Source organism: Antedon bifida, chromosome 11 (assembly GCF_963402885.1).
Source record: "Antedon bifida chromosome 11, ecAntBifi1.1, whole genome shotgun sequence".
Lineage (NCBI taxonomy): Eukaryota > Metazoa > Echinodermata > Crinoidea > Comatulida > Antedonidae > Antedon > Antedon bifida.
This window is the reverse complement of record NC_136236.1, coordinates 17,295,112-17,319,252: the sequence shown is the minus strand read 5'-3', so window position 1 is coordinate 17,319,252 and position 24,141 is coordinate 17,295,112. Positions and strand designations below refer to the sequence as shown.

General features: G+C 31.5%; 1 protein-coding gene across 1 annotated transcript in view; it reads left to right on the top strand.

Moving 5' to 3' along the window:
• Window positions 1-24,141, top strand: part of LOC144855238 (plexin-A2-like) — a 117,276-nt gene that overhangs the window by 21,536 nt on the left and 71,599 nt on the right. Inside the window, exons 5-7 of the mRNA XM_078713045.1 lie at window positions 14,933-15,047; window positions 15,428-15,584; window positions 15,994-16,090. Coding sequence (XP_078569171.1) covers window positions 14,933-15,047; window positions 15,428-15,584; window positions 15,994-16,090 — 369 coding nt within the window. The remainder of the gene's footprint in view (window positions 1-14,932; window positions 15,048-15,427; window positions 15,585-15,993; window positions 16,091-24,141) is intronic.

The window sequence follows — 24,141 nt, the reverse complement described above, 5'->3', positions numbered from 1 at the left end:
AGGCCTACTAGCCTAGGCTAGGCCTACATGATTATGGAGAATGGTATGTGAGACACAAATGTCAAGGTCATAACAAACTGTAGATTAGTGGCCTAGGCCTAGACAATTTTTGTTGCTGCTACGGCGCTACTACTACTATCTATTTTTCGCTGTGGTAATACATTTACAGTATGCCAGCAGAACGCAATTGCTGCAGCGTTTGAAATAAAATACATTACTTGTTAATACAGAATTTTAAATGAATATTGTTTGTGGCGATATATCGGTTGTGTTTAAAATCAGTCGCATTTATTTTGATTGCGATAAACTCAACTGCCGCTACAATACTAAGGACGGCGAGTCTTAACCATAGGTAAAGACAATACATAATCAAAACATATCTAGCGATACTCCATACAAAATACTGGAAGTTGATTTTATTGCAACCTAGATAAAATTTGTTAATGAATTTGTAATTTTTATTTATATTATTCATTTAGGGCTAGCTCGCCACAATGTCTTTTGATTAATAGAATTTATGTTTTTTATCTGGCGTTACTTTTTAAGTTTTGCCCTCTTCCTTCATATTTCAATTTATATTGGATATTTGTTCTTATTTTATGTGGAAGAAATAAATGTTGATTTGATTTGAAATTAGCACAACCAATTTGGTGTACTGTAATACCATACATGAACTTGAATTTTTAAAGCAATGAGATTTTACAAGTAATAGGCAATTTACACTGACGAGCAGTATCATAAGCGGAGAACCACCTAGCTTGTCCCACGTAGAATCTGTATCTATCTTTAGTGGAGTGGTCATAAGGAACAAGGCCATATACATGGCTGCAGTCGTGTGCTCAAGTTAGAGTTTACCAACCGACCGACAATGAGCTGTAAAAAACAGAGATTCTATATTTGTTATTACTGCTATCGCACGTCTGTGTAAATTGGCCTTAACAGTACCGTAGCTTTGGAATTAAATCATTATTGTTGAAACTACAGTATAGCCACTGAAAACCTCAATTAAAGGGACACCTGCAGACCCCAACAAAGTGTCCCTTTAAGGTGGGTCTGGTTTTATTATATTTCCCCTGTTTTGTTTCACATAAAAGTGTTCCCTGAAGAGAAGTGCCCGTAAATGGTTTTTTTTTCATCCTTCATTTGAGCTTGAAGTTTGCCATCATGTAAGATTTTCTATGAGCTTCAAATCACATTCAAATATGTTATTGGCGTCTAACAGTTGATTAGAAAAATTGCTGAGTGTAAGTAGCGACTACTATCAAAACTACTCGAGTATGCGAATACATTTATTTAATATCAAGAATCTGCAATGGATGACTGGTTTACAGTTAAAAAAATGTATATTTAACTTACATGATTAAATTATCACTTTAGAAAATAATCAATATTTTAATCATGGATTTCTTTTCACACAAGAAATTATTGAAGAACCAGTTTCTTTCAAGATTTAAGATTATTTATTTGTCAATAAACTGGAAATTTGACTTTTCCTTGGCAATTATACAGTACATATAAAATATATTAACACATCAAAAAACAAAAAAATTAAGTGATATTTGAAGTAGTAGATAAAAAGTATTCTTAAAATGTTAAAACTTTGTGATATTTAGAAAATACTAATCAATTTGTGTTGGTCTATTGTTATTTAAAATAAAAAATATATTCGGATAATAAAGAATTTTGATCTTGCAGTACGAATTCGTTGTACACATAGTTAGTAAAAACCAGATTAAAATAATATTGCACAAATAAAGGATGTGAACTATCTTTTATGTAATAAAATTTAATTTGTGCATGATACCTTCATTGTAACCCTTTAATAAGGTTACACTTTGAAAACGGTGTTGAATACATCTACAGCACCGTGCTTGTCTTAGTTTTCATTTAAGTTATGCTTTTACGGCACTTTTTTTTTTTACCACACTGAAACACCGCTTCTCGATCACCGAAGTTAGAGCTTGGATAGGAGACCATCTGGGAATATCGGGTGCTGTATATGGAGCTGGGATCCCATTAGGCATTTGAAATCAGCGCTGCTGACTCTTAAGTCTTATGGCAGCTCCTACATCTAGTATCTGCCTCAGACGTATTGGCTTATGCCTCTCCAGTGATTAAGGTGGGCACTGGATGAGAGAAGCCAATGGTCAATGTTGGGACCAGCCAAAGGTGCTTTAAGCAGTCCTGGCTTAGTCATCATTCAGATGAATGTAAGACTAATTGACATTGTCGTCTACGACAGAAGTCGGCCATAAAAAATAGTGATGTAGGTAATGTTTTTAAGGAACTTTTCTTTGATATGTTATGTCTACGTCATTACGTTGCATCCTAGTGTGAACCAAGCTTCCATATTACTCTGTGTCAATAAAAAATTAAGATGTAACTCTCCATTCACATTACAGTATGTACTGTATAGTTGTTTGCTTAGCGCTAAATCCAACAGATTAGGGATAAAAGCACTGCAAGCAAGTGGCTTTAGTTTAATGTAAGACTTATGCCATGAAATGTTTTTATAACACGTTAAGATTATACTTAAATGTATAACGAGTGTTCGTGTTGTTATTGATGAGATAAATAAAAGTATTGGAATTTTGTTTAGTGTTTGGAAATAAATTTGTAATCAACATATCAAACTTGTATCTTAGTAAATTTGTGTCTTACGCCTTACGGTTTGTCTAGTGTTCAATAATAAAATGCAAAATGTTGATCTCAAAATATATAGTATGATAAATACTGTATATAGTCAATTAATGTGTTATACTGTAATGTACAGTACTGTATCTTTACAGAGCTCTACTACAGAGTGGAGTTGTGGCGTGGTGGTTATGATGCTTGGCTACCAATCCAAGGGTCCTGGGTTCAAGTCAGGATTTGTTCTAATGACAAATTACAACTCCACTCCCAAAGACTTGTAATAAGACTTTGTTTATGTAGAGCATCTTGTGTATATGTTTGTCTTGTGAGCAGGATTGCCACCTTTAAGAAAGATCGTGAATGAATTCGCTTATGGTTTTCCTTGGCAATTTGTTTAAATATTTAAAAAAAAACATACACAGAAAAATACTGTACGATTGTAACCATAGTGGGTGATGTCTTTCATTTATTTCATATGATGTTGTTGATAAATGTGGCAATCTACAGTACACAGACTTTATGCCTTATATTTATTCTTCTAGGTAATATGGCTTCAAGTGGGAAGGCAGTCAGATGTTTATTGGTTCAGCTTTCTATACTTTACAGTCTTTCATTTCTGGCAGATTACGTCCGGAGCGAATCACTAGATGTCTATTCTAATTTCGCAGTTGACAGCAGCTCTGATGAGACCTTCTTTCACTTGGCTGTGAGAAGTAACGGAGAAGTTTACATAAGTAGCCAGCGATATATATACCGTTTATCAGACTCGTTAGATGTAATAGAGCGGTCTAATAAGACATGTTCAGAGGACAACTGTGCCATCATTAATAAGATTTTAGTGGTTGATGAGGATAACGAGCGGTTGATAACGTGCGGAAGTGATGAAAATGAGGATGTCCAATCACAATGCGAATCCCGATTGATTGATGATTTGACGCCGGAAGAGTCTGCCAAAGACATTGTTAGTCATGGTCATGATTCTTCCATCGGATACCTTGCAACCAAAGATGACAAGACATATTTATATATTGCAGCATCTGTATCTTCTTTCTACACTATATCTATAAGGTCAACAATTAGTTTTAAAGTCTACGATTCCAATGAAAATACATTTCGCGTAAAAGACTTTTACAAAAGAGATGATCATGTGAACTATGTTGATGGGTTTAGCTACGAAAGATTTCGATATTTTGTTGCGAATATATATGAATTTGATAATAATATCAAGGGAAAAGTACCTAGGATTAGTCGTATTTGCGATGGCGATAGTTTAGATCATCTTTCCGATATTTATCTGCAATGTGTCAACGGCACGACCAAATATCAAAATATCCAAACTGTTTATTTTGGCCCGGCTGGTTCTGATTTATCTACCGCATTTGGCGTAAATAAAGAAGATATGCTATTATATGGTGTGTTTACACGTAGTGCTACTAATGCGGAATCAGCTCTGTGTATATATACGTTGAAAGATATTGAAAAGGCCTTTGATGGTGCCATATTTGGGTGTTTATTTTCTAAAGCAAATGCTGAAGAATATGCATTGACGTATGGTGCGCCAAGAACACAATGTTCTGCCACTGTAAGTAATATTTTTAACAATATATGAACACTTCACTAGTAGTAGTAAGTTAATAAAAATGACGCACAATTTGGTTTTGTCTAAATTTATCTGTAATATTCCGGTATATTTATTCAAATTACATAATAAAGAAAGAAAGTAGTATTTTACAATAATGAAAATGTTAAAATCATAAACAGTTACACATCATAATATGCCCACCTGTAATTAGTAGTGACTTGTCAATTTGAGTGAACGTGCACATCTTTTGCACTGGTACTCATCCACAGATATGAACATTTTGATGTAGTGGATATTCATGTTGACGTGTCAATAAATGTATCATGACCTTATGACCTTTTAATCTGGTGTGCTTAGTGGTATTCCAATGGGCCAGTGGTGTACCTGAGTACACAGGCTTACACCAGCCTATGCATTGTGTACAGTTTATATATAAATTGTGATATATTTTATTTATAATATAATGCTATATAGTTTTACATTGACTGTTTGGATCATTATTTCAGGAAAACCCAGCGAGTAATGTGAATATAGAGAGTTATAAGTGTAGAAACACTGATGCAATTTCAACATCTCAAGGATCTGTGAATCATCCAACTACTGCTGATGCTGTGTTGGCACTAAAAAATGACAAACTTACAGCAATCACGATCAATATTGAAAGAGGTCATACTATAGCGTTCCTTGGTACAGAAAATGGACGTTTACTTAAGGTGCGTATACGGTGTTTGAATAACATGGTCTTTGCCCTTGTGCCTTTAAAAATAATTCCATGTTTAGTTGTTATCTAAAGTTTGCCTTGCTGCCCCTCAAGTTGGCCTTGCTGTTGCTCAAGTTGAACTTTCTGTCCCTCAAGTTGGCCTTGCTGCCCCTCAAGTTGGCCTTGCTGCCCCTCAAGTTGGCCTTGCTGTTCTCAAGTTGGCCTTGCTGCCCCTCAAATTGGCCTTGCTGTCCCTCAAATTGGCCTTGCTGCCCCTCAAATTGGTCTTGCTGCCCCTCAAATTGGCCTTGCTGCCCCTCAAATTGGCCTTGCTACCCCTCAAATTGGCCTTGCTACCCCTTAAGTTGGGCTTGCTGCCCCTCAAGTTGACCTTCCTGCCCTCAAGCTTGCCTGAGATCAATATAAAATTTCCAGGCTATATCTTTTTTTTACAATATTGGAAAAGTTATTCTATTCTTATACAATATATTTCTAATGCTATGTAATACTACTGATCTATAGACGCATCTTACCAGTAACACATCGGCCCGTATCTATGAAGATATAGAGCTGGACAAAAGAAGTCCTGTACGGTCAGACATGATGGTCAACAACGAGACACTACTTGTCCTAACTGAGAAAGAGTTATTTAGAGTTCGTCTTGAAAACTGTGCTCAGTATACGACGTGTGATGAGTGCATCGGAATGAACTTAGAGGAAGATGGAGACCCATACTGTGGCTGGTGTACCTTAGATAAAAAGTAAGTATTTTATCTCAGTATCTTTTATATTGACATTCAATAACATATATTACCTATTTATAAAATGAAAGAATTATTAAATAATCTTGAGTAAATAATACTCAAAATATATATCTATTTTATAGATCTATAGTCAAATTTATAGTTGGAATAAATGCTATTTTTTGTAAAGAACAGTCTGTCATTGTGTGCATTGCATAGTGATATAAATCAGAGATCTGAACAGATAATGGTTAAAGTATTGCAGGAAAAGATTTGAAAAAGCTATTATAAATCATTGTTAATCTTATCACGCTATCATTTGGAAGATGAAATCACAAAAAAAAAACTCAGAGAAAAGCTTTTCTCTTTAATTCTTCAACGAAGAACATTTTAACGTACAGTACTGTATTGCAATCTGCCTCTAATATCTGACCATGTGAATGAATAACAAAATATATATTGTTTTTACTTTTTCCACCATCCCATTTAGACAGTATCAGTAGCTTTTAACATACACAGAAATTATTTGGTAGGCTAGTCCATTATCACAATGAAATTATCTTTGTGTCGTCGTTCTCCCAAATTTGAGCTATTATTACTGTATGGTTTATTGTACAATCTAAAATCTGTACTTATGTATTTATGCTATATATTTTCTCTATAGACATTTAGACAAATAAATATCCATTTTATGACCACTAAAGATTTGGTGATCTAAGAATAAGAGCAGTTTCTAAAAATTACTGTAGAATAAATGGTTATTTTGAAGATTTCTTCATTTTTCAATATACGGTTTTAATTGCTTATAAACAATATAAATCATCCATCTGAAATGTTTGTGGTCTCTTTTGGAGTCTCTTTTCTTTATATACTGTAGATTAATTATTAGTATGATTTTTATACTTCGCCATGTAATCCATGGATGTTTAAAATACTTAAACTGAAATGTATCTAGACATGTTAGCAAACCTTTTCCAATTATCTGATATAGATATTGACTACTCACGGTTACTAACTGTCTAATAATGACTTGCTATTAAGGCTCGGTTTGCGTAGTAAATTGATAAATATAAGTCGGGTTGGCACCGCGCTGTCGTTTCTTCATTTCTTCGCAGCATCTGTGAATAATCTTTACGACGGTTCGTTTGCGAGTCCCCAGTGTAACCTTTGCGTCTACTTCTTTTCTGATTGTTATTGATTGATTGTTGTACTTTTTGCATTTCTGTAACGGAAAGAAGAGGAATTAGTCATTCTCGTCTTCTATTGCCAGAGGGCATTTCTGGTCATATATTTTGTATATCATTAGATATTCACGGTGCTATCGTACATTATCGCCTTTTTATTATTATAATTAAACACTAAATCAGGTAGTCAATTGTAAAGTAGAAATTGATAAAAAAAGAAATCATCAAGAAAAAAATTGTAGGATGATTTCTCACCGACAAGCAAGACACGAGACATGAGTATTGTTCAACAACATTTTTCAGGGATGTAGCCACATGAGAGGTACAGTTGTAAGAGGGTATTATATAACCAGGAGTGGATTCAAGGGGTAGTGCTAAAGGTGTGCTTTTCCCCCTTTGACAGCTACTTTAAAATGAAAAATGAAAAACTTTTGAATATTTATTTTGACTGTTATTGATAATATTATTATATAATGTATATTATACATTCACCAGTTAAAAAAATCCTAGATTTACTCCAGGTAACTGTTGAGAAGCACATTTCCCTTCAAACAATTACACTATAATATTATTCTTTGGATGCATTTCTAAAGATATTATTGTTGGGCATTGTTATATTATTTGATGTCGTACGGGCAATAACATCCCGGCTGTAGCGACATCTTACTGTGCTACAGTTATTTAAAAGAGTAGCCACATAGAAACTCCCAGGGGAGCTAGTAACTCCTGGGAGTGCTAGTATCTCACATGTATGCTAGTAACTCCCAGGGGTACTAGTAACTTCCAGGGGTGTATAGTATGTATTCATATTCGTCATAGTATTTGCTTTTTCTATCAATAGTATTTTTTTAGACAACATATTTTTAATGATATTCTTGTTGAGGAATGTCATATTATTCATTTAATGTCTTAAGACGATTCTAGTAATGGATGTATCCTATCAAAAATTGATTAGGTTGAAACCAATTTTAACTATGGTTACTGCCATACAGTATATGTAGCTATAACCAGATAACTTCTGGTTATTGTAATGGGTACTTTATTATATTGCATACATTTTTCTCCACTTTTTTATACGTCGGAACAAAGTGATATGTGCATTTAAAAAAAAGAATTACTTGTTATAGCCTTACTTTGACTTTTGGATTTCTCTATCTTAACCACTATAATCTAAATTGCTGTACAAACACCTGAGATAGCAAAAAGTGTTAAAGTACAGTATAAATTATGAATACAAAGAAACTATACATCACGGAACTAAAGCAGGTGAAATATACTCACTATTGTCAATCATGATAATTTTATTGAAAAAAAATTTAAAAAATGAAATAGTTTTTGTCCATCATAAAAAACTAAAAAGCTGTTTATTATATAGTAATTTATTATTTGTTTATTATATAGTAATTTATTATTATTATCATATTAGAAGCATTGGAGGGACACTCCTATCAGTATTTATAATTTATTATCTGTTTTGCTATCAAAATTATTTGTTATTTGTAGTATTATGTTTTCTGTGTATATTTTTAGATGGGAGGCATTTATTTGTGACCTTTAACCTTATTTGCGACCTTTAACCTTTTGATTCAAATTGTTTAAGTGATTTATACAGTAATGCTCTTGAAACTCGCACGTGAGATGGCTTAAAATAGCGCATTAATGTGTTATCACATACAATATATTCAATTCAATTAGCTCTTATAATAAAATATGTTTTGTTTACCAAGAATCCTGTCAATATTAATTTTTAGCAAAGAAAATATTTAAAGTTTCATAAATCAAATATTATAAATTATAATAATGAATTTATAATGTTGTTCACCGAAATTATGTCGTCATGTAATTAATGTCATAAATTAATCAATGTATTTATTGGAAATTATAATTAATAATGAAGACATTTTAACTGTTTTAAGCTCTGTCTACACTATCAAACTATTTTGACAAAAAAGTGTGATGTGCCCAAATATGGTAGTGATATGCCCAAATATGGTAGTGATATGACATCATCATGTCCATGGGCACATCACATTTTTTGTCACATAAAGTTTAATAATGTAGACAGAGCTTAGGATTGCAAACTAGCCTAGATGTTGTTTATTAAAATATATAATGATATGATACAATAGTATGATGGTGCAGAAAAAACTGAATGTTTCAGTTAGTTGTTAAAGCTAGCTTGACCTTGATGAATACGATAATAAAACAGTGCACAGCTACTGTAATAGTCCCCTCACCATTAGCCATTTGACCACCTAAATGAAATCCGCTATGAAACAGCTCTTCACAATATCACAACTACTGTAATAGTCCCCTCACCATTATCCCTTTGACCACCTAAATGAAATCTGCTATGAAACAGCTCTTCACAATATCAAATTTCTGACTCAAACTCACTCTGTAATTGTAATAATTTTTACTGACCATTAATAGTTTAAATTAATAGTTAGATGAGCCTTGTTACAAAGATAGTTTTTAATATTTATTTATGACATTTTCTGTGAAAAATGAACTGGTCAAAATTGTCCAGTTACTAACGAGGTTTGACAGTCGCCCATCAACGATTTTACACTCCATTGGTCAGCGGACCTGTACAAAATCAAACAATGTTATAATTAATTAGTAATAAATTACATGGTTTTAATATTTAGTAATTACGATGACACGTTGTACTCTACACACTTTGGAATTAAACTTGCATCAATTCCATTGGTTATTTATGAAATATAAGCTAGTTTGCAATTAGTGTCATATAGGAATCCTGATACAGGTATAGCATATGGTATAAAACCCTGTGTAACACAGTAATAATATACTTTGTCCTTGTATATTAATCTCTATATCCAGGGCAGTTATTATTATTCTGATTTTTATTCTATTAGTGATCTAGATCATTCTCTTTTTGCCTTCATCCTTTGATTAAATTTGTAGCGCGATTATACCCAAATAAAATACTCTAGGTTTCAGTTAAAAACAAATTAAATTTGGATTACATAATTGAAACATGCAGCTACAGTAGTAACAGTTTTTGTGTAAAGTACATTTTATTTTATTCATTCAAAACCAATAAACAAAACAAATAATATAAATAGAAGCATGTTGAATAATAAATTGGATCGGATTCATGCTACAAATGCTATAGTAATATTTTTATTATTTATAAAAAAGAAAACAATTTAATTGTATGTGAAGTGATTTCCCAACTGATAGTAAAATCAAAAAGGTACCTGGTATGATCAACTATCGTTCCTGCGCTTAACTGAACATCCATTCATAATCATAGAAGCATAGAAAGCTAGTGGTACAGTAACTGTAGAATGGCCCCAAAATATGACTATACTTCGGCTTTAGCAGATATTTGTTAGAAATAGAGATACGATGTTTAAACTATAGTGTATTTTAGTTTGGAATAATGGTCTTGTGTATAGATTAGATTATCGTGATAGTAAATTGGTTATTCATTAATTGTTACATTTACATATTTAACTCTTGTTACTGTATGTTATAAGTAAGTACTATAATAATGATATTTGTTAGTATACATAATATACAGTATACAGAACATGAAGAGTGTAGATATAAGGAAGAAAAGCAAAGAGCAAAGCTATTCCTAGTACCGTAGTTTAAAATTATAAATTTTAGGCAATCTTGTCAAAGGTCAAGCGCAGATAGCCTGCCACGTTTCGATATTCAGTATTGATATATGTGCCTATTTACTCATTCATAATTACGACCCAGTTGCATTATGGGATATGTGACTGCGATATATTATTATTTTAAGATATTTCATGAGGTAGATTCACTAAAGCTTTCTCAATTACCAATTTACCTTGCAAGAAGAAAATAATCAAAATTCCAATATTAATAAATTATAACATTTATATTTAATAGTGTACTAAAGTCTCCGGAGCCTTTATCATATTTATATTAATTGGGACAAAATACTATCTAATATACAATTGGTTACCTAAGGGAACATTCTGTTTAAAATAAATTACTACATCTGTTCTTTAATTTCCTAGAACTTCTTTCAAATAATAAATATAGTACAAGAGGAATTGATTATAGTACAGTTGACAGAAATTGAAACTAAGAAAAAGATATGATACTAAGAAAAAAAATATGATACTATATAGTAGAACCTCTATTAAGGGGACACCTTTGATTTTTGACCCAGTACAATACAATCCCATTCTTGAAATAATCACTCTTTTAGGCCAAATTAAGTTTCCTAAATTTGATTATATTCCCAGGCCCGATCGTTGATTATACAATTTTGTAGTTTATTTTAGGCCTAGCATACCTGGATAAATCAACACAGGCCCTTTCCCCTCTAAAAAAAAATATAACTTTGAACATCCCTTCAAGACAGTGGTATAGTCCATATATACCTCACTAAATCTTTTAAAGCATTGAAACTTTGCAGTAGTCCAATTGGCATACAGTGGCCTTCAAACATTCAACAACCGGGCAGCGGGGGATAGCGCTGTAGCAAATAATAAACGTTAAAAAAAAATTTATAATTCTTAGTTAATTATTCAGATCTATCTGCCCGTTATGATAATTTTATTTCTGTGAAGAATTTAGTCAAATATTGATGTACATAGTAATTTTAACCTCCTTCATATAACCTCTATAAATATCATTCTATTGTTGTAGTAAAGCCGCTCTCCCCAGATAGTAATTTCGTCTTAATCTGTATACATAACTCATCTTAAAGACTCCAGCAATAAATCCCATGTGTTTGAGTGATAAAATAAGTAAATACAGATTTAAATCAAAGGAAATAACATCTAGCAAACTAAACAGTATTGTGTGTTTCGTAATCCGTTATGATAATTACATTGAGGTCATCCGTATGACCCTTTTAGAATTTGAAGACATAATCTGTCAAAATACATCAGAATCAACGATATGATTTGTAAAATCATCACATTATGTTTTGATGTTCTGTATTTCCTATTTATGACAAAATGAATAATTATTTCATTTGAAATTACCGTCAATTAAATTATTGTGTTTTAATTATTTATATACAAGTCATGTACTGTAGCTGAATTTAATCCGTTTTTGAAATTGATGAAATATAACATTTATAATAAAAATTAATATGGGTGAGTATGTGTGTATTAAATATTGTTTTGGATAAACTTCAAACATTTACAATTTAAGTCTGTCAGTTGTTTCGGCTTTCTTGTGTTTCTTGGTATACAGTTTTCCTGTTACAAGTCACATATCAAGTTCCCAAAATGATGAGTTGAATAAAAAACCCCAGACATCGAATAAAATTAATCAGCTACTAAACTTAATTAGTGTATCTGAATATGTTGAGATGTCAACCCATGTCTCAGAAAAAATTAATATTATATAAGTAAAAATGCATTTAAAATTAATAAACTTATTTGTAAAACTACTAGTAATACATATTTGAAATGGATTTAGAATATTAAAGTATTGTACTTGCCCGCTTTGGATCTGGGCAAGTTGTACATTGTTGTAACATCAATAAACTTATTAATAGTAGTAATGAATTCATTGTGTGGATACAAAAGATACTACAGCATAATTAATCATGCACGGATTTGAACACCCCTAGAAATTTTAACGAGTCTTTATACGAGTCGCCAAGCTGCAACGTCACCAAAATAGAAAACTCATCAATTTTTATGATCAACATCATGTCATCAGTGATACTATTTATAATTACTTTACTTATAATTACACAAATGATGACAATAAAGTATTGTAATGTGATCAGTCTCTGAATTGAACCCAAGAACCTGGAATTATAAGACCAGTATATGAGTCGCCAAGCTATTCAGTCACGTCAAAAGTTCATTGACTTCCGTAATCAACAGCGATGCTTTTCACAGTCAGTGTATTAAGATACAAATAAAAGTAATATAAACCTAATGATCATGTTGAATTTTGTGTAACCTATTTCAGTGTGCGTTTAGTAATATTGAGGACTAGGGTATACTTAGTTTATCGTTTATCCAGCAAACGGCGCCCAGCTGTATCTAAACGCATGGATTGTCTAATTAACGAAATCCAATATCATTGTGATATAATAGCCGTGAAGGAAATTGACTTGTTTCAAAGCATTTTTATTATCTGTTTTAATATTTTTTTAAGGATTATTGCGATCGTGCAGACTACATATTAATGATTAATTTGGAAGGTTTTCTTTTGTAAAAGAAGGTGCATCAAGAGTGTATTATTATTATATGTAATGTATCCTAGCAAATTCTGTAATACAGTATGTTAGGTTAAGTTTAGGCTTACAGTATGTCCTATGATACAAGCATCACATGTGATACATATGTTACACTGTATTACAGAATTTGCTTATGATACTGCAATGTTGAGCAGTTTTAACAGGTTATAATTTATTATGCAAGAACTACAGTAAGACTTGCACTGTCATTGTAAATAATATTGAGGACTATCTTAGATTTCTTGTAATTTCATAAGATTTATCTATTTTGAAGTATAAGAATTTCCGGTTTTCCACTATATGTCTACTTAAATTATATATAGCACTCAAATCTGACAATCTATATTCTTAATCTATATTCTTAATCGTAATCGACTTAAGAAATTGACATTTTAAAAATTGTTATTTCCGAGATTATAAGATATTTATATGTGACATTTAAACATAGTTATAACGTCACTGTCACCCCCGTTTGTGATGCGTGACCTTGAGTGAAAAAGCTAAACAAGTATAGTTATCGATATTATAATCATGGTGAACTGGTTGACATCACTGAAACATACACAAAAGATTTCCCTGTGTTTTTTATACAGTATAGTACTGAAAATGAAACGTGTAAAACCCTACAAAATTGCAGTAGAGTATGTTTTACTCGTCATATAATCCCATAATACTGTGTAAAGGTAAATTCGTAGTTCGCGAATTGTTGATGTATATTTTGTATTATAAAATGTGAAACATTGTCTCACTTTCCGCAACTTCTCCCAAGATGCGACTCTTGATCCATGCATTGCTATGCATTCAATATGGACTGTACTGTACGTCACCAAAATGCGAGGCATATTTTCGGCAACTCATATTTGCTTGTGATATTCTCTATTAATAGTGCCTTTCATTTTCAGCCCCAGTTTAATAATCTGAATACGAACTTTGAGCTCAGTATAAACATAATTGACAAACAAATAATAAAATTAGATCACCATTAACCAGCTACTGTATGCAAACAAATGTACTTTATTGCTAATAATTATCATATTTTTAGTCATACGTGCATGTCATACATATGACAATAGTTAATCTTTATATACAGTACCATCAAGAATGATGTAATAAGTGGGGCAGCCAAATAAGTGGTTTGCGAGTATGAAGAAATTACATGTGTACATTAGCAAATGTTCACTAGATTCTATTTACAGAATATTTTAAATAAACAATGTCCAAATGCAAATTCTACTTCATACCTGATATTTAGTCACTAAAATAAACTTTGGTTATTATATGCAAGACTAGCAAGGATAAAGTTCAAAATTGGAAAAAACATATTGGAAAAATTGGAAAAGGTCACTGCCTAAAGACCTATACATATTGTGTCATTGCATCCACTGTCCCATCATGCGCACAATGAATTAAGCCTTGTCTTTATGTGACAAAAAAATGTGCCCATATATCATGGACATGATGATGACATATCACTACAATATTTGGGCATATCGCCACCATATTTGGGCATATCACACTTTTTTTTGTCAAACTAATTTGATAGTGTAGACAGATGATGATAAATCAAAAGGCAACTAATAAATTGAACAATATCATGATTTACTTTATGCAAGAATTATTTTGTTTAAAAAAAATTGGTACCAGCTTATGTGCCTATCATACATTATGTTGAATTTGAAAATTAGAGCTTGTTGTTTAATTAGTTTTTGGCGGTAGAAACTCAAGTATGGCTAGCCTAGAGTTGATTGCCCGGTGAAAACGTCATCATTATCTGGTTAAAAATTACCCTAAAGTTTATTGCAAAGTTTTATAGTATTCAATTAACCTTATTATATATTACATATTTATTTAAATAATAATTTGATCTTTCAGGTGTAGCACATATGATACTTGTTCCTCTGGTGCATGGCTTGCTTACAACGACATTTGTATTTCAATTGACGGTGTTTCACCTCCAAATGTACCATACAATGATGGTGCATCAACGGTAAGTTCAATAATTGTTATGAGCCAGTATCTAGTGGCCGAGATAGTACATGGTTACCATGTTCTGGCCTGCCAGTGACCGATACCAATTCCCCAAAAAGTGAAGTGTGGTCTTGTGTCATGTGTACCAAAATGCACATTGTAACAAGAATGAAAGTGCATATAACGAAATTCAATGGGCATATAACGAAATTCAATGGGCATATAACGAAATTCAATGGGCATATAACGAAATTGCACTTATGGAGAATTGCACTTGCATAACGGAATTGTACTGTTTATGATTTAAAAGTTCAATGGAGTGTTATAAAGCCAAATACTGAATGACATGTGATATGAAATTAATCAATCAAATGAAAAGGATGATTTTTATCTTTTTAGCTTGAATTTGAATTCACGAACCTGCCACCTGTAAATGAGAATAGCAGTTATCTTTGCATATTTGATGGAACTGGTGCCGAACGTGAGGCGACTTTAAAAAACCAGACGCTTTCTTGTGAAAGTCCTGACGTGCTACCGCCTGTGCCTGATAATTCCGGTAATCTTTATTTGTATACATTAACTAGTATAGCTTTAAATAAGACTCTATTAAAAAGACACCTTTTGAGACCGACAACGTATCCCTTAATAGCAGAAGGCCTCTTCTTCTGTTCATTAGAAAGTGTCCCCTTCATAGAGGTGTTCTCTGAATAGGGTGTTCTCTGAATAGGGTGTTCTCTGAATTGGGGTTAGCTGTAAAAACATCTATATCCCCTTGTTTATTTCATGTGAATTTTTGGGGTGTTCCCTGAATATGGGTTAGCTGTAAAAACATCTATATCCCATTGTTTATATCATGTGAAGTGTCCCCAGGGGAGGGGTTCTACCATATAGGCCTCCCTATTACTTGAGGTCATGTTGTACCAGTCACTGTAGCGCATTGTTCATTCATATTTTTTTTTTTACAGACCATGTATCAGTAACCATCTATATCCTTTCAACTTTAACTCAAGTCAAGTTCATAGAAACATCATACGATTTCTTCTCCTGCAATTCTCACACTGGGTAAGTGAACACCTTTATTTGTTTATATGATTTTAACAATAGGAACTTATTTCCCTGAGGACTATTCAGGCACACTGTAGCACTTGAACCAGTCGAACCTGAGCTTACAGATTGGTTGCCCTCAGTGGGGTTAGAAGCATCAGGGATCCCTTCTTTCCTTTTTATTGTGTATATATCACTGTACAAATGTGGTTTAGGTATTTAGTTTATATATAGATCAGTGTTAATAAAAGTTGTGATTTTGCAGTTAAAGAAATTCTGTAAAGTGAGTTTTAAGAAACCAAACATTAATAATGTACAGAAAGAGAAAAGTGTTGGGATTTTGCATTTAATAATGCTTTAAAAAGAATGTTTAGCCAAACCAGGAATTACTGTACAAATTTACAAAACTCTGTATGTTTTTACAGATCATATTCATATTGAGGAAAACATAAATAAGAGTAATAGGATTTTGCATTTTTACGAAATGCTGTCATAAAGCAAGTTTTACTGAATCAAACATTACAAATATTCACATATACATGAACATACTAAAAACTAAAAATATATTAAAAGTGTAGTTAAAACATATTTTTGTTGAGCGTAGTTAAATCATTTTGGTGTTGGGAATATTAAATGTATTATAGATAGTCAAAAGTCAACTTCATTTAACCATGAAGGCCAAGATAAACCCATGTTGTTCCATGGGACTGTACACATGAAAAATCAATTTAATCAATTCTTAAAAATTAAACTTTTCCTGTTGTGTGTCTGTCTGTATCTGAAGTTTGTTTAAATTATTGTTGGCTATATTAGATACTTAAATGTATTTCAGCTTAACTGTAAATTTCGGTTTTACAGACACATTTAAAAATGTTAGTAGATCAAAAGATTTGAGTGCTTATACACAACGACTCTAGCATAATCTCGCAATACAATGAGAGAAAAAAACAAAGAAATGCAAATATCTTTCCCATCGTGATTGCATTTATTATTTAAACATTGTCTAATATTCTACAAAAACAACAATATTTAAATAACATAAATAAACAACAAATAATATAAGTTGTTGATATTAAACTAGGTTTTTTTGGTTTAGGCCTTTTTAGCACAAGTTTAATGACAGTGTATTAGTGTATACTAAAACTAACAATTTGTAGATTATGTGCATCACTTTTAATTATGCATATTTATGCCAATCAAAATAACTAGACTAGTAAACAAAAGGGGCAAATCATATAATTAGGTAGATTTTAAGCCTTTATAGCACAAAATGTTTGATGACAGGGCATTATTGTATAATAGAAATGTTATAGATGCATATCACTTTCAATTGTGCATATTCATGCTAATCATAATATACATAACTAGATTAGCGAACAAATGGGACCAATCATAATTAATACAAGAAGTGAAGACGTAACTCATCTAAACTTCATCAACGTAACATGGTTACAATTGCATTCTAATGTGTAATCTGAAGCAAATGAGTGTACGTGTGAGCCGAACCAGGTCATGATTATCTACAGGAAATATGTGAAGGTTGACAACGCCGTGCAATATGTTCAATTCCATTTTTTTTCTTATTTTGTTAAAAAATTTGATGCAAGGAATTACGCCTTTTAACTATTTCCTCTGAGAGACAATTCTACAAGTAATTGTAACTTATACAGACAGTATAATTTCGTGCCGCAGTGAACAGACAATACATGATAATAATTGCATTAATAAGTAAGGCTGAATCATAACAATGTCTTGATTTTATGTATAGGACGGCAGGGTAGCACTGCTTATATATTCTGTTATAAATCTGTGAGGATTTTTCATTTCATTTCAAAAGACATTTATTTTCCTCCATAGCAATACAGTACAAAATAATAAACAAAAATGGTAAGGAATATAAAAAATGAAATAGATGTTTGTTGGATAAAACAACAGAAAAGTGAATTTAAGAAAATTGGCTATGGAGGAAGGCATAATCCCGAGAAGATGAGGAAATCTTGTGCTGGGTATGCCTATGCAAATAAAATGGATAATTGAATAAGAGTGGAAATAAAGAGAAACAAACAAGACAAAAAAACGTACAGAAAAGGAAAAATAAAAAATAAATAAATAAATTAATTAATTAAAAAAAAATAAATAAAATAAATAAATAAATTGATAAAAAAGCTTAATGAAAAAAAGGCGCTCCCACCCGAGATTCGAACCCGGAACCTTCTGCTTGATATGCAGATGTCCTAACCATTAGACCACTGGGGCTTTCATATTGTTTAAACTTGATTAAATATTTTCATAAATCACAAAATTACATATTTATTATACATATTTTCATATCAAATTGTAGTTTTTTAAGCTCATATTCTGGCCTGAATTAACATCATTACAAACAATATGTTGGTGAAGATTTACTGTACTCGTTTTTTTTGTATCGTTAACTGTTTCTGAAATAGTTTCTTCGCTAGCTTACATCAGACATAAAGAAAGATGGATCGCCAGCCTCAAGTAATTTTAGCTTAGACATTGTACGGTTGCTTTTCTTGTCTGTTTTTCTATAGAAAATTAGAGTGTGTTCGAGATATACATCAAAAGTAACACTGATTATTGTTCATGTTAGTGCTACTCTGAGGCTGCCTTCGCTCCCTGGAGGGCTAATCCAAATTTCCGACTTAATATTCAATGTACAACCATGTACACATTTTCACACTAGGTCTCAATTGATTATTTTAACTTCTCAAGTTCTGAGATTTCTAATTCTCATTTTATTCATTTGCCTTTAGGAATATCATTATCATTCTCATGAATATTCATTACAAGATTAAAGTATACAACTAGATTCTTTTTTTGTCTTATTAGGCCTTCCATATCTAAGTTTTTTTTAGTGAAATACATGTATTTTTATAGATAGAATCCATTTCTTTGAGACATCCCTATTCAGAGGAAATCTCAATTATTGATAACAAGTTTTTAGAAAATGTTTAATTTAAAAAAAAGGTTTGTTAGTGTTATTACAGAAAATGTTTTTCTTAATACATCTTTAATTTATGATATAAATTAATGTTTTTATTAACCATCTTTACTTTCAGTTTTATTACATACATTGAACGTAACAGAAACCATTTTTTTTTTCAACTGAAAGTGAAATGAATAAATGAGATTTATAACTGTTAATAACTACAATGTATTATTTTAAATAGAAAATTACATGAAAAGAAAAGTTTAAAATTAAGTGTGCTTGTATACTGTAAGACTGTTATTATTACATCCAAAGTGAAATGAATAAATGAGATTTATAACTGTTAATAACTACAATGTTTTATTTTAAAGAGAAAATTACATGAAAAGAAAAGTTTAAAATTAAGTGTGCTTGTATACTGTAAGACTGTTATTATTACATCCAAAGTGGAATGAATATGTTTAATTCATATACTGTAATCAGACCAGGAAAAAACAGAATTGATAATATCCTTGTAGATTGTTTTTTCTCTCCATGTGGTATACCACAAATACATTAATTGTTCCGTTGGCTAATATCATAACTATAGAGATATCGTAACATTCACACTGCTAGATTAAAACAAACTGTTCTAAGCGGATACAATGTCTTGGCCGAGAATCAAGGTGTGCTCTTATGGCGCATTTATCCAGAAAAGTAAAATAATGTCTCGAAAATTAAATTTATTTACGAAAATGTTTCTATATTTAAAAATTCAACCAAATGCAAATGAGAGTTCTAAATGTAAAATGTGTTTCAATTCTATCTTGAATCAATGTCAAAGGAAGATAGTGTCATTAAAAAAATACTCATCGCTCGGATTTGGCCGCAGAGTAGAACAGCAGCAACAACACTACTACGCCTAATTATCGCATTGCATGCGACAAAAAGCTGCGATGCAATAGAACCATTAAATAGAACTCCTACCGTGCAATAGAACTAATACTGATAGGCACATGATACAGGATTAACCAATCAAATTGTAATTGATACATTCGGGTGTAATAATAATAATGATATTGCATAGCACATCAAATAAGTACAATCGTACAAAAACTGAGGATCCCACAAGATACACTATGCTGCTTTAAAAAAAAATTGTAATTGTACTATATTTTTAATGATTAATCAAGGCCGTACTGTACAATTTTTACAGGTCGTCAGAGAAGGGTGTTAATAGTGCATACTCTTAAGTCTTAGTTTAATAAACATACAATAAAATTGATTTGAAAAAATAAACATGAATCAAACCAAATTTCACAATACTGTACTTAAATACTGATTTATTCTACTTTGTTCTATTGTGTTGTAGGTAGTATTGTATGATAAATATTATTTAACTATTGTATTTTAATGCCTTACTGGCATATCTACACATAAACAGTGGTTTGTCATCGTGCATTGTTACTAACAATGAGATTAACCTATATTATCTTGTGTGTCATGATAATGTGTTAACTATTTGTCAGACTTGATTTATAGGCTGTAAAAAATCTTATTTATACTGGCATCAGGTACAGTAATCTGCAGTAAAGATCTTGGTTTATGGATTTCTGAAGAGTATAACTGATAAAATACTTTTATTGCAACTTTTGAATTTGTTGAATTATACAATAAATATAGTATTATAATTATATGAAAATATCAAAAATATTGTAATTAAACAAAATAGAAAATTTTACATCAAAGAACAGACAAAACAAAGGCAAGGGAAAAAATAGTCCATATATTACTTTAAAAACATTGAACCAGATCATTCCTTGTCTTAAATTCTATGGTTAATTATAATTTAAAAAGAAAAACAATGCTATGTATGACCTTAAATTAGATTGAAAAAACATAGGAAAAGATTGGTAAATAATATACAGTAGAACCTCTATTAGGGGCCCACCTTTAGCAACTAAAAATGTGTCCTCTTAATGGAAATGTCCCCTGAACAGAGCTTACCCCTGAATAGGTCTTGGCCATAATTTTGAAAACTATTAAGAAAAAAACTGAATGTAAAAATATGAAGGCAACGTTAACAAAATGTTGTGTGTTAAGAAAATGTTATCTGTATATTAATTGAACGTCTAGTTCTGATCCCAGCTAAAGCCTATCTGTTTCCGTCTGAAAGAAATGTATTCCCAAAGGAACCATACATTGGAACAGGAAGTCCAGATTGGGGGTTATTTTTTTTTTGGATTTGAACAATGTTTGTTCAGCACAAGATGTGCTTAATATAGTTTTTGTTTTGTTAAATTTTTAGTAACAGGAAAACGGGGTTTAATTTATTAATTTATTTCAATTTTATATTTGCGGGCCTATTAACATTTAGTATACAGTAAGATGATGGATACCCTAATCATTTTAGATGTCTTGTTAGCTATTTTATTTTATATTATTATATACGGCCATACTGTATAGAAACATTGGTCAGATCACCAAAGTTAAACAACATTTTGCGTTTTTGGTTGGAAGACCATCTGAGAATATCACTGTATAGACCTGAGAGTGATGCTATGATAAGGGAATCGGACTAGAATGTGATGATAGGCATGGGTTCGAGCCTGTCTGTGCCATATCTATTCTATCCTTTAGGCAAGATGCTTATTCTCATTGTCTTTTCCTTTGAATGGGACATAAAGCTGTTGGTCCTGTGTACATACAGTGAGTGTTAAAGAACTTGGTACGCTATTGGGATCATCTTCTTGATGTGCTGAACTGGGTAGGCATTGCTGGCTGATGTAGGTCTGTAGAATTGCCTCAGTTTCCAGTTAAGCTTGAGGACAATAATATATAGCTGACACTACAGTACGTCAGAGTAGGGCAAATCATCTGACTTACTGTTGCTCCCTGACGCAAAGTTAAAGATTATCGTCAGTATTTAATTCTTATTAATGTCAACTTCTCAGATGTTTTCAAGTATTTGTTATATTCCTTTTTTCCATTAGTTATAGTGATGTACACCCCTCAAAATGTCCTAAATAATTTTGATAAGTGCTTAAGTTTATATGTACATGATTAAAGTAGTATAACTTTGGCTTAAATATGCATTTACTTGTCTATTCTCTGCAGGTTATTAGAAAAGTGTCATTTAAAAGTTTATATATATTGATGAGATACATATTAACAAATACTTCTAATGGATGGAGACAGAACTGTACACGATAACTGACATTTGGCATGTTAAAAAGACATTTAAATATTCCCAACATAGTTATTAAGTGCTAAAACTCCCCGATGATGTATATATTATTAAGAGGCGTCGCATTAAGCGCAAACTGAAAGTTGATACGTGGATGTGTTCATAACAGCCAAACTTGGTAAACCTTCGTTTCATTGATATTTGATGAAAATCAATTTGGGGATTTTTAATAATTCAAGTATTAATGTACTGCCGAGCTAGTTTGAAATTTCCTTAGTTGGTATATAGTTTAATAACCTTAAGAAATGAGATAGGTGATGTTCATTATTATAAGAACGTTCAATATATGAAAACTGAAAATAAAACTTAGCTACGGTGACTAATAATATATAGCATTCCTTATTCCATTAATTGAAATTAATTTCAATAAAATTATTGAATAAATTTTCACTTAAAATACAGTAATAATTAATCCATTTTGTTCAATATCGATCTATTTTGATCAATATTATACCAATCAGTTTTGTTCAATACTAATTCATTTTGATCAATATCAATTTATTTTTATCAATATATATCAGTCCATTTAATCAATACTAATCCAGTTAATCAATACCAATCTATTTTGATCAATACCAATCCATTTTGATCAATACCAATCCATTTTGTTCAATACCAATCCATTTTGTTCAATAGCATACCAGTCAATGTTGTTCAATATCTATCCAGGTCAATCATTACCAATCACTCAGGTTAATAAATACTAATCAATTTTGATCAATACCAATCTAGGTTAATCAATACCAATTCATTTGCATAAAAATTATAACAAATGTTATAGTAGTCTTATATATACAGTTATATATTGTGGCGTACTTGTATGCTACTGTACAACTGCCTTCTAGAAGGTGAATGGTTCATATCTCATCGTAGGTCAATTATATGTATCCTTCGGCAATATACATTTCAGTGTTTTCCTTTTTGTATAAATGGATAGGTGAAATGTTTAAAAGTCATTTCTTTGATTAATGTCCCAACCCCAGGGAACGGCGCGCACGTTGCGAAGGCATTTGTTTAAACGACTGGGTAATAAAACGGATCGAAATGAGGCTGAAAGAAATTAAGCTGTGTATATCAAACCGAAAGAAAAAATGCAATCATGAATTTAAAATAATCGTTGTAGTAAGCCTATTGTTGAATGGCTACAATAAACATTTCATTAAATCTACTGCAGTTATTGCAGTAAAACTTCAGTAGAATAATTTTGATATGATCACTAGCCTAAAGCTCTGTCTACACTATCAAACTTGTTTGACAAAAAAAGTGTGATGTGCCCAAATATGGTAGTAGTGGTATGCCCAAATATGATAGTGATATGACATCATCATGTCCATTATGAGCACATCGCATTTTTTTGTCACGTAAAGTGTTGATAGTGTTTAAGGTCCCAAGTTTGTTTTACATTATTAAATTCTTTCCTAACTTCATTTTCAATTCTGCGCATCAACATTTTAGATTTTTAGATTATGGTTACGTATCTTATAACGTTTGTTACAAATTCTTTCGTCACTTCATTTTAAATTCTGCGCATCAACATTTTAGATTTTAGATATTCTACTTAGAAAGTCTAGTGAAGAGGTTATGGTTACGTTCACATCCCAACATTCGTTTATTTTACAAATTCTTTCGTCACTTCATTTTAAATTCTGCTCATCAACGTTTTAGATTTTAGATATTCTACTTAGAAAGTCTTGTGAAGAGGTTATGGTTACGTATATTATGACATCCCAACTTTCGTTTGTTTTAACAAGTTCTTTCCTTCGTTTTAAATTCTGTGCATCAACGTTGTAGGTTCAACTGAGGCATTGTCCTTTAAGATTCTGCTTGGAAGTCTAGCAATGTTTCGAATAGTGCCCTAGTTTATTTAAGAGCGTTGTTTTATTAAATCCGTAT